Here is a 12,473-nt window from a genome sequence, read left to right on the forward strand (position 1 = left end):
ATATGGTGTTTTCTGTGTACTTTTCTGAGTTTCCTGAATTTTTTGCAATGAATACATAACATCTTTCAGGTAAAGCAATATGTCATTCCACCTAAGCCCTGCCCATAATTCCTCTGCCATACCTGGAGATGTCAGGCCTGGAAGAGTTTTGGGGGACTTTCTTTTCTTCCATAGCCAGTCAGAGTGGGGGTTCTCAGCCCTGGTTGCACCTTTGAATCATCTGGGCACGTAAAAATATGATGCCCACCCTTAGAGACCTGGGCTGGCACGGGTCCTCTGAATAGGTGGGAAGGGAACACGTCATCAAGAGGTCACTTGCTTGGGACCTGGCATACTGAGAGTTCACCTCCTAATGTTTTCTTGTTTGAGCACCTATCACCTCTGTATTCCAGGACCTGGGTAGGAGGCTGGGGAGAAGTGGCTGGGGAAAGCCGACCTGGGAAGACAGTCTGCTGAGCTTATGGATAAGCGGCACAGTCTGGGTAACCTGGGATGCTGGCGTGGCACACATCTCCTATGCCAGGGCTGCCTGTGAATCAACAGGCTGCTCATGGCCCAGATTCACCAACTGGCATGGCCACTAGCCTGATCTCCAAGGAGAACACACTGGACCCTCAGGCCTTCAGGAGGAGGCTATGTGGGCTCTAGGTTTTCCACCCCACACCTCGCTTACAGCACCCTCTCCTAACCCAGTGATTCTCAGTTCTGGCTGCCCATTAGACACCCGAGGGCCCTTAAAAATACAGATCCTCAAGTCCACCCCAGACCATTTAAACCCAGCTTCAGGGGCAGTGACAGTTCTCAACCATTTGTTTGCTTGTATGCAAAGGTGGGGCCTGGGGGCAATGCCAGAGAAGGCAAGGGGAGGGAGAGGGCTAGGGAGCTGAGCGAAGGAGAGAAAGAGGGACAGAGCCTAGGAATCTAGAACCAGGGAGGAAGCTGGGGTGACCGCTCCGGCTGGCCAGGTGCTCTACTGCAGAGAGGGCACCTAGGGGCATGGCACAGACTAACTGGGGGGGTGGGTGGGTGGGGTTTGGGGTGTGTCTCTGGGTAAATATTAGGTTTCCTGGCCTGATATAACACTGTGCCCGGTGTTCTTTGGGATGAATATACATGCCTGGCAGAACCCTGTATCCCTGTGACAGACAGAATAGACTGCAGAGCACTGTCTCACTGGTCTCCGTTTTCTCATCCACAAAATGGGGATAAGACCCATCTGCTGAGACTGTTGACCCTGGTGTTTTTTGTTATCCGAATTAGGTATCATTATGAAGAGACAGTCCTTAGAGTGGCGAGGCTGTGCCCAAGGCTCCGCCGGGACTTCCTAGCAGAGGGGCAGGGCGGGGAACTTGTAGCCCCTTACCTTCTCATACAGAGGGGCTGGGCTGAGGGCAATGTTTCTGGATGTCCCAGTGCGAGAAAACTGTTCTGGATATCCTTACTCTCTTCCTGGGTCCTTTGCCATGCTTCACCTGATAACCACAGCACCTCAGCCAGCATATGCGAGGGCTATGGGTTTAGGTACCACATTCAATGCCTGTGGCTCTGAGGGGCTGGGGTGGGGGCTGGGGTTTCCTCAGGCTGCACTTGGAAGCCTGTTGGTAGGGCTGGAATCCTTGGGGGAGGATGGTGAGCCAAACCGCTTCTGTCTGGGGAGATGAAGCCAGGGTCCTAGCACTGGGCAGAGTGGTTTCCTAGCTCCCCTTGGAGTCAAGGTCCGTGGCTCCTGAGATCCTGCTCCCATTGGCCCCTGCTCTTCAGAAGCTGGGGCACCGGGAGACCCAAGGTGCCCGTGTGAGGCTGTGCAGCTGGGAGAGAACAGAGAACAGAGTGAGGAGAGGTGCTAAGAAGCAGTCCATCCACAAGAGAGCGCAGTTTCATGTATTTATTTTTGGCAGGAAGGAAATCATTGCAAATCTCTTGACTGACAATGCTCGCCCCTGGAAACGTGCACCTTCTACATGTCGCATTTCCCCAGTGATGCTGGATTGTTTACACATTCAAATGTCCAACAGAAATCCATGACTACCCAGACACCAGCATCTCCACCACTTGGGGTGTGTGTGTGTGTGTTTGTCTATAGAGAAGCTCCCTAGAGAATGGAACAAGAACAGACACCATGAAATTTACAGTAAAATAGGAACAGAGGCAGCCAGTTGATTTTGCACAGGTATATGCAAGCATTTCAAACCATCCACTCTTCTTGAACCCTGGCATGCCAACTGTCCATCACAGCACCTTTAAAAGCAGAGGCACAAACGTCACGAGTGTTTGACCATAGGGCTGTGTGGTTCTGGATTTTATGAGAAAGCCATCTTTAATATACAGGGTCATAAAATGTTGCCAGGTTATAGACTTATACAGATTTCCTTTTTATACAAGTTCAAATGCTGCAACCATGACAAATCAGTGTCATTAGGGCATCCTCATGTCTCCAAAATCATCTCATCAAAATTGCACCACATCAAAGGAGTTTTCCCCATCAACCATCAGCTATGACATGTGGTGCTTCTTTTTAGGATACAGATGCATTGTTTACAAACAGCTAATGGGTGAAACCACGGACCAACACGTAGGATTCCAGAGCAATGGAAGACAGAGCAGTAACAACCTCAGGTGTGCCTGGGCACCTCCACTCAAGGCCCGGCCAGAGGTGTGATAACATCACACTCCACGACCCACAGAATCCTCTTCCAGATCTTAATGTAAAAAATATTTTTCCAGGAGGCTATATTTTAACCTGGTACTGAAAGGACCATGGAAACTCAGGAGGTCAGATTTCTCATTTGGCTAAAGAGTTGGGGGGTGTTTTGGTAACATGGGAAGTATATGGCACAGAGAAATAGCTGATAGGTTTCATTAGGTTTTAAAGCCCACAATTTAATAAAAGGTAATAATTAAAAACAATACCCGTATTTACCTTAAAAAACATAAACCCCAAACATTCATCTCATTTCTTGGCCTTATGTTAGAATTCTATTGCTTCATTTACATGTAGATGATTAAAAATATATATATCGATATAGATATTTTGATTATGTACATAAAGCAGAATCAAGGGTTAAAATAAGAACGGAATTTTGGAGTGGGGTCAAATAAGGTGCACAGAATACAGAACCTCCGAGGGCCTCCTGCCCTCCTGAGACATTCTGTGTCTGTGGTGGCAGGAACTGGGTTCCACCCCCGGCAGCTCTGCACTGGCTCAGTGCAATGGTGCTCACGGTTTCAGGAATGACCAGGTGAACTGTCTGGCTCAAGCCTGCCAAGTGTCTTCACTCCATCGGAAGTGGGGCATGATTCCTAGGTTTGATTCCCCTGGAATATTCTAGAATTTCAGTCCTCTCTGCCCCCTACTCCAAATAAGACCTTAGGATGCCAACAAAGAAGGGGGCACAGGTGAGGTTCTAAGGCTCTCATCAGGACTGATTTCTGTGTGGATGTCAACACATGTCAGACACTTGACTGCAACATTCAAGACATTTAAGGCAGTGGGTTCATTTAGTGACTAGTTTTCCAAATCAAGGTGTATGGCATGTGCAGACCTGCCACGTAACTGTTATTTTCTGTAGTCATGCCTTGCAAGGGGCTGTTTCTATTTTAACTGGCATGTGGATTACTGGGTTTGGAACACTCAGAGCATGGGGAGACCTGGTTACCCCTGAATACTTACTTCTCTTCTGAAAGCACGGCAGTCTGCAGACCAAAGTGCTGTTGGGAGGACGTGATTGGCAGCTGGCTTCACTATTTTATGAATGAAAAGCAGAAAAGAAATTTTACTTCGACAGCTCCCCGCCCCCCACCGTTTTCCAGTCTTCTTAGTGACAGTCACTCCCATCAGAACTCCGGCCCGACCCATAGAGGACTAAGGCAATGGTGCCAACATGAAAGGGTTCTTTTAAATTATCTTTAAGAGCAATACTTTATAGACTGTCTTATTGTCAAACAAGGAACATGGCACTGCTTAAAAGATCTCACTGGGAAAGGCTGCAAGGGGAGCCCCGGCTCAGGGAGGGGGCCCTTCCTCTCCTTGGCTCTGGGCGATGGGTCCCACATCTAGGCGCGTTTCCCCAACCCTCGGCTCAGAAATAGGCTGTGCTTCAAAAGAGAAGACCAAGAGATGGACAAGGGCCATGTCAGCGTGGTGGTGGGTTGAGGCCACAGGTTCTCAAGAGAGAACGGTCAGCTTATCAGGAACTCTGAGCTTGACTGCCGTTTGAAATGAATGCCACACCGGTCAGGTGCGCTGGCCCTTTTGGTCTTTGTTCCCTTCTGAACTCCCGAGGCTGGTGCCAGGGAAGGAACGCAGTCCATAGCCTGCAACGGGGTGGGACACCTATGTTTCTGACCCTGTCCAAGTATGCAGCTTAGCAGTGAGCAGATTCTGAGCGTAGGCACAGTGGCAAAGAACAGTGTAACAGCCGCTGGTCAATTCCATTTGGTGGCAGCACGGTAGCAGCAAAGAAAATTCCCAAACAGCTCCACGGGTATCCAGCTTTTGGAAAGGACAGATTTAAAATCAATCAAAAGATTTTTTTTTTTAACTATCCAAGGGTTTTAGAGTTTCTTAGAACTGCTTTACCAACAACAACCAAACCAAAAACATACAGAAGTATGGCAGTAGTGTGAAAGCGGAAGTGACATGATGCCACTTTTCAAGGGGAAACTGTGACCTCAAGACAAATGTGTCACCGTCAGAAATAATAAGAGTAATATAAAAGGATCTATCATTTCCTAAAGCGCTGAGCCACACGATTGCGGATACATTCCAAACTGGGTCAGAAATGAATGCACACGCTGACACCGTCACAAAATCTCCTCGCAGGGGCCTGACCCTGCGGCATGCCACAGGCGGTTGGAGCAGCACGCCTGCTGGGAGACACGCTCCTATGACTCACCCCCATCCCTTACCACCCACCTCCCTCCCACCTTCCAGGTTTTAGAAAATTGTCATATTTATCTTCTTAGAGAAGCTAAGACAATAAAAGACTAAAAGATGTCTGGAAATACGTTGTGTAGAAAAATTAACTCTCAGCTTAAAATAACATTCAAAAAGGCACTTCATCCTGTAGGAAAGAGATTCTGAGTTGGGTCAGCTACTCTGAGCTGGGGTAGAAGGGGACAGGCTGTCTGCTGGAGGGGAGGACAGTTGAAAGGAAGTCTGATAGATATCAAGCTTTTTTTTTTTCCCCCATTTTTTTCCTTTTTGGTATGTTTTAAGAAAAGCAAATCCAGTAAAATGCATGTCCCTTTATGAAATTCGTTAAAAGAGTTCATTTTAAAATAGTTGTTTCTGTTCTTAAAAAATAAACCAGGTAGGTATGGCCACATTCGCCCCGTGGCCTGGAGTATGGCGTGTCCTCACTCTTAGCTCCTGGGGAGCTGAGGCCAGGCAGGTCCCGAGGCTGAGGTTCCGGGGTGCACAGGCGGGAGGCGGGCGGAGGCCGGGGCTACCTACTGCAGAGTCTGTGCAGCATGCTGTACACGTCGTCTTCCTGGCTCAGGCCCTCAAAGAAGGGGATGAGGTCCAGTAGCTCCGTGTCCGTCATGTCATCGAACCAGGACTGCACAGGCACCTGGAAGACAGTACATGGAAAGGGCAGCAGAACTGTATCCAGGCCTGGGGGCTGCTTCTAGCCTGACTGGGTCCCTGTACTTTAAACATTTTCTTTGGTAAGGAGGATGGGTACCTGGAAATCATCATAATAATCATCATCATCATCTTGTTCGTTCTCTTGTCCCAACTAAAATCAATCCAGATCTACCTGGTTCAGGAAGGCAAAAAATTAAGTGTACCCACTTTGCAGGCATTTGCTTGTTTTGTTTTCCTGCCGCAGAAAAGGTGGCCAGGGCGCAGAATATATAACTAGCTTAGCACCTTGCTAATTCCAAAACGCTCATGCCATTGCATGAAACCAGCTTCTTGTACCTCAGAGCGCTTGGAGCCAGAGGTCACCAGCCAACACTGACATCAGGGAGCCCACGCAGAGGGCATCAGAGGGCTTCCACTTAGGGTCACTGTGCCAGACTGCACGGCAAGGAGAAGTGGACCACTTCCTCCCACGCTTAGCAGAGATCAGTTAAAAGGGGAAGTATAAATTTTCAGAACATTCTGAAGTCATGGGCAAGACAGCATTCTAACTTAGGTTTAGACAGAGAGGTGGGGAAGGCTACTAGTGGGTGGTAGACAGGGGTGCAAAGAAGAGATATTAAAAGAAATTTGGGGGGCTTCCCTGGTGGCGCAGTGGTTGAGAGTCCGCCTGCCGATGCAGGGGACATGGGTTCGTGCCCTGGTCCGGGAAGATCCCACATGCCACGGAGCGGCTAGGCCTGTGAGCCATGGCCGCTGAGCCTGCGCGTCCAGAGCCTGTGCTCCACAACAGGAGAGGCCACAACAGGGAGAGGCCAAAAGAAATTTGGGGAAGCCAAAAAACTTTAAAAGCAGTATTTTTGACCATTTTACAAATCTAAAGACTGCTTAGAAACATAAAAATTCAGCATGTAATTTAAAAAAAGAAACAAGGTAAGGATTAACCAAAAAATGACTACTCCTGGGGAAGGGGCAGGAATGGGTGAATGGGCAGAAATGGACACAAGACTTCTCTGAATTTATCTTTGCTGATAGTTTTGATGTTAAACTATGTAAATGTGTTACATAATTGAAATAAAATTAAATCATTAAGAAAAAAGCAACAAAAGATGAACCTTAGTGTATATAACTTTGTGACATAACCATAGAGAGGATTATTTCAAGTGATTTTGAAACATAGTGTTGTTTGTAGATTTCTCAAAAAAACAAAACCTCTAAATGCATTCAATTGTTTTACTATTAGTAATAATATTAAAACAATGCAATTTTGAAGCTATTAAATGTATACTATAGAATAAATCAAATCTGTAATGATGTTAATATCTTTAGGAATCAAGAGTTTCAGCATAAGAGGAGACACAAATACAAAACCAAAAAGAAATTAAATAAAAACTGTTACAACTGAATTGGAAAAACCAATGTGAATTTATGATTTTGTTTTCATTCTAAAAATAAAAATAAGTGTATTTTAGCTCTGTCCAGTAGAAAGGACTGGAAACAAAGGACATCCAGTAACAATGAGAACCCACCCGAACTGTGGTCTCTAGATACCATTTTCATTCTTATGAACCAGGTTTCATAGAAAAATGGCTGATTCCAGGGCTGGAGCAAGAAATGGACAAGATGAGCTTGGAACATCTCGTTGGACCAGAAAGCAGGAAGCTATCAAAGACTATTGCTATCTGAAGGGGCATCCAATGGCCAAAGGTGAACATTTGAGTGTACAAAAGGATAATAGATGGACTTAAGTTATAACATTAAAAAAATCCATGAGTTCATAATGGTACCTAAAAAAATTCACTGGTTACTTTTGGAGGTTGCTAGAGCACCAACTCATGATTCTGAAAACTGCAGAATTAAAGAAAAAGAACCAAGACTTTACTCTGACTTCCCTATTCAAACATTCAAAATGAATTTTAGGGTAATCAAATAGTCAATGAGAACAACTTCAATTAAAAAAAAAAAAAGAATTCCAGCCAATAAATGCAGAAAGAATGATAGGATTTAGAAATCACCATTTTGCAATTCCTAATGAAATAGTGGATGTAGGTAAGGATCATCAACAACTGCTCACATTTTTAGGTGAAAGGTCGATTGAAAATTTAAAAATGGATGGATCAGGCTGACAACACCTGAATCCAAAAATCAATTCAAAATCTTTAAAGGTGGTACAACCTGATGTTATATGCCTCCTGGTGTGATACCACAGTGAGTACACAATACCAAAGCAATGTATGGACCTTGTTTGGATTCTGATTCAAATAATCCAAATGTAAGAAAATATTTTGAGATGATAGGGAAAAGATGAACACAGACTGGATGTTAGATAATATTAAGAAACTGTTAGTATTATCAGATGTGATCATGGAATTGGGATTTTTTTTTTTTTTTTTTTTTGGCCATGCCATGAGGCTTGTGGGATCTTAGTTTCCAGACCAGGGATCGAACCCGTGCCCCCTGCAATGGAAGCATGGAGTCCTAACCACTGGACTGCCAGGAAAGTCCCTGGAATTGGGATTATGTTAAAAAGAACCCTTATCTGTTAGACACATTACAAAATGCATTAAGTTGAATTTGATTAACTCAACAAAAGGAGCATATTTAAATAGAATACATTTTGAATGTTTGTTCAAATAATGATTATACACTAATGGAATCTAGTTTGAACTCATTTTTTGGTTATAAGTGGAGCAACAGAGTTCTGGCCTCCAGGAAAGGACCCTGTTTGGGCTTTTGTTGAGTCTGAGAAACCTGGGCTTGGGAGAAACACCCTCTCTAGGGCCTGAGCTGAGGCCTGGCGTGGTGGTCACTGAGGAGCGGAGAGCAATCACCAACGGGGCTGGTCTCTCTTCCCCCGGAAACGAAGGGCGGGCAGCAGGAGGGCGTCTCTCCTGCTCTGGGTCGTGCTGCCCCAAGGGAGTCGGCACTGGGAACTGCCATGCTCCATGGAGTTTTATGTAGGAAATGTTCCCGTTGTCTACTTTTTAGACATCACTATGAGGTGGTAAAGCCTGGCAGTCTTATCTGAAGACCTCACTGAAGTGCTATTCATTCTTTTTTTTTTTTTTTTTTTTTTTTTTTTGTGATATGCGGGCCTCTCACCGTTGTGGCCTCTCCCGTTGGGAAGCACAGGCTCCGGACGCGCAGGCTCAGTGGCCATGGCTCACGGGCCCAGCCGCTCCGCGGCATGTGGGATCTTCCCGGACCGGGGCACGAACCCATGTCCCCTGCATCGGCAGGCGGATTCTCAACCACTGCACCACCACCAGGGAAGCCCGCTATTCATTCTTAATACTTCTCTTGAAGAGGTCACCCAGGCCTTCTAAGTCTACAGGGGTCATGAAGTCCTGGGCAACAGCCAGTTCCAGGAAGCTAATGACAGAACCTTCTCGGTCACAATCCTAAAGATGCTAAAGAAATACAGGCTCATTGAGCCTGCAAGCTCTGCTCTAAGTGCTTTTCACGTACTGCCACCCAATCCTCCAACAATCCTATGAGATCAGCATGCTTATACTCCCCATTGGACAGAGAGGACAACTGAAGCTCAATGGGCATAAATAACTTGGCCAATGTCATGTAATTGCTAAGTGACAGAGTTGGGATTTCACCAAAGAAAAGGCCAAGGAACCCCGCAGAGGTGCTTGAAGGTACAAAAGTGGTTCTGCCCGGCAAGAGAGCTCAGATGGAGCTCTGCGTCGTTTTGCTTTGGGGCTACTTACTGCATTCTCAGGATGGAAGATGTACGAGGCAGGAGAATTGTCCACGATGATCACTTTGCTCAGCTCCCGCCCAAGGCGACTCAGGTCTTTCACATAGTTCCCTCGATGGAAAACACACGATTCTCGGAAGAGCCGGGCCCGGAACACACCCCAGCGGTCCAGCAGGTCAGCCACAGGGTCTGCGTACTGGAAAGCAGGTGTTACAGTGAAGCCCGGGCGCCTGGAAGAGCCCAGAAGCCCTGACCTCCTGCAGCAAGATCCGTACTGCTTTTCTAAAAAGGGAATTAAATAACTGGATGTGTTTCAAGATCCTGGTTATTTCCCTGACACCCTGGATTCTTCCATTTCTCTCACTTCTCATACCCAATCCATCAGAAATTCTTGTCAGTTCCAGCTCCCAAAATATCTCGACTCCACCTGGATCTCTCTGTATTGTCACTGCCTCGTCTGGGCCTCTGTAATCTCTGGCCTGCGGTGGCTGCGTGAGCCTCCTTTCCACCCATTCACCCCACAGCTGTCAGAGCGGCCGCTGGAAGACATCTGTCAGACCACATGACTCCCTGCACTGTCTTCCTGTCACATTTGGAAAGAGGCCCCCCTGGTCCCTGCCGGATACTGTACGGCTGCAGCCACTTCTCAGCTCCATCTCAAGTCACTCGAGCCACACTGGCTTTGCACATGGTCAGGACCTTTGTACCAGTGTCCCCTCTGCATGGAACACTCTCTCTCCCGCTCTCTGCACGAACTTCTCCTTCTGTCTTCTCATTTTTCAGATCTTGGCTTCCCTTATCACCTACCTAGCCCTTCCTCTCTGGCTACTCTCTGGCCTCACAGCCGTTGCCCCCACAGAGCTCACCACCACCTGGGGCCACCTTACGCTCCTCCCGTCACCTGTCAGGGCCCAGGCCTTGCCTGTCGTGTTCCCCATGACATCCCTAGCACTTGTGGGTGCCTACCTCATAGTAGGGCTCAGTAAATACTAGTTCCATCAGTGAACGAAAGAGCGGACTTGGGATCTGGCTTGTGTGCACGGGGCCACACTGCCCCCTAGCGGTGCTCTGGGCAGCTGGGCCAGCCCAGTCCCCTACTGTCACTGGATGGTGCCCAGACAGCACTTCCATTTACATGGAGCCCAGGAGTTTTAAGGGAGGGAGTTGGAGCCCCGCTCACAGTTGGGGTTCATCCAGCTTGGCCCTATTCCATGGCCTTGGGGAATTTCCCCTAAAGCAGGCTGAACTGGATAAAGAAATAAAGGGGTTATCCCTGAGGGAAAATCTTCTTCCAGACTGAGTGGCCTGGGCTGAAGGCAAAAGAGTGGCAGCTCCCAGCCCGATGTTAGGTCAGGCCTCAGCACCAAGACTCAGGTGAGGGGCACAGCCAGTTTCCCTAGGGGCCCAGAGGCTCTGCCAGGGAGGTAGGAAGCACCTGAGGCTGGTGGTATTGGGAAGGCCAGTGGCGGAACGCACAGCAGCCCAAATGCAGAGCCAAGGCAGGCACGGCTGCAGGATGAAGGGCTACAAGCAGCATCCTGGTTCCATGGGTGAGTCCTCCTCTCTCCAGAGACATCCTGATGGAGCAGAGTCCAGGAGGAGGCTGGATTTCCTGCCAACCAAGTGGGGTGAGCTCAGGGCTCTACAGTTTTCTGCTGGTGAGGGTGGCCAAGTGCCACGCGGGTTGTTTTTAAGGGGCTCACTCTAGCTAATTTCTTCATAATCATTAACGGTGGCGGTGGCATATATCTTTCAAGGGAATGTCTGAGTCTGGGGCTCCAGGCCTTGGAGATGAAGGTGGGGAATATAAGCTTCATGTGGGCAGGGACTGTCTCTTGTTCTCTGTGGTATGCCTAGTGCCTAGTACAGCGGCTGACACACGGTACATACTTGCTGGGTGCGTGAATGAATGAAGGACACTAAGATGGGGAAGCAGACACCGAAGGGCTCTGACAGTCAGCAGAGGGTTGCTTAGGCCCCCGGGTGGCAGGCCAGGAGGTCCTCTGCACCAACAGTGCTGGCTGGGGCTGAGCCCAGAGCCAAGCACTGGGGAGCGGCCACCTGACAGCAGAGCTTGTGCACCAGGGAGGAGAGAAGCTGGACGGCTAGACTTGAGGGCTGATTCGGCAGAGCCAGCCTGGGGTAGCAGCAAGAGAAGGGCTGGAGAGACAGATGGAGGGGCAGGTGGGAGCCGTCCAGGAAGAGCGACTGAACAAGGATGTTTAAGCAAGTGCTGGGGACGATGCCAAGAAAGAGTGCTTTCAATTTCGCCAAAGAAAAAACAGCTCTCAATCCACCAGCGTTGTGCAATCTTCCTGTTTGTTATTTCTTCGGTTATCACTTCAGCCTCCTTGGCAGCCCAGAGCACTGTCAGAAAAGCCATCGGCACCGCAGCACGATTAGCCTTGGTACCGTTCATCTGAAAGGGTCCCCACCAGGGAAGATTATGCTTTTCCTGAGGCCACGTTCCTCTTTTCAGTATGCAGAGGTCAACCCGGGGCTTTGGATTCCCTCGCTACCGGCCTGGTGATGAGCTTGGCAGAATGTGAGCAAGTGGGGTTCTCTCTCCCCTCGGCCATGACACAGAGATGGCCCAAACCAGCAATGCCCAACCTGGCAAAGCAGCATGTCTGGGAACTCAGGGTCAGAGTCCCCGACATGCAGAGAAGGGAGCCGCGCAGACACAGAACATGGGGGAGGAAGCTGTCTGTGGGTCCTTGGAGCAGGTCTGCAGACAGGCAGACAGCTAACTTGGGCCCCACAGAGCTCATCTCTGGGGCCAATCAGGGTCCCTGAGGTGCCCATGGAGACACCGGCAGTGCCATCAACAAATGGATGGCATTGGCCCCATCAGGGTCAGGGTTTGAGACATGGTCATGGCAAGGAGCTCTTCCGAGGAGCAGGGCCTGCCCTGTCTGCCCTCCGCACCACGCACGTGCCTCCGCTCACCTGTGAAGGGACAGACTAAACCACACTGGGGGCCCTGTGAGCCTGCCAGTTCCCTCAAACAGTAGGAGAGGGCCAAGAAACCACTCTCCTTGGTCAGAACCAGTGTAGATGCTGGGTCAGAGATTCATACCAAACCACAGGACCAGAACATGTGTGAATTATTTTATCATCATGAATAATTATGATAATAAGGAATGAAAACCAGGAGCAGTTACCATGTGACAGCGC

At 48.5% G+C, this 12,473-nt stretch overlaps 1 protein-coding gene across 1 annotated transcript in view; it reads right to left on the bottom strand.

The window, feature by feature from the left end:
• Positions 1-1,870: 1,870 nt before the first annotated feature.
• CTDSPL (CTD small phosphatase like) overlaps positions 1,871-12,473 on the bottom strand; it is a 121,360-nt gene continuing 110,757 nt past the window's right edge. The window contains 2 exon segments of the mRNA XM_059077410.2: positions 1,871-5,573; positions 9,307-9,492. Coding sequence (XP_058933393.1) covers positions 5,448-5,573; positions 9,307-9,492 — 312 coding nt within the window. The 3' untranslated portion in view covers positions 1,871-5,447.

The sequence above is a fragment of the Kogia breviceps genome, chromosome 10, assembly GCF_026419965.1.
Source record: "Kogia breviceps isolate mKogBre1 chromosome 10, mKogBre1 haplotype 1, whole genome shotgun sequence".
Classification (NCBI taxonomy): Eukaryota; Metazoa; Chordata; class Mammalia; order Artiodactyla; family Physeteridae; genus Kogia; species Kogia breviceps.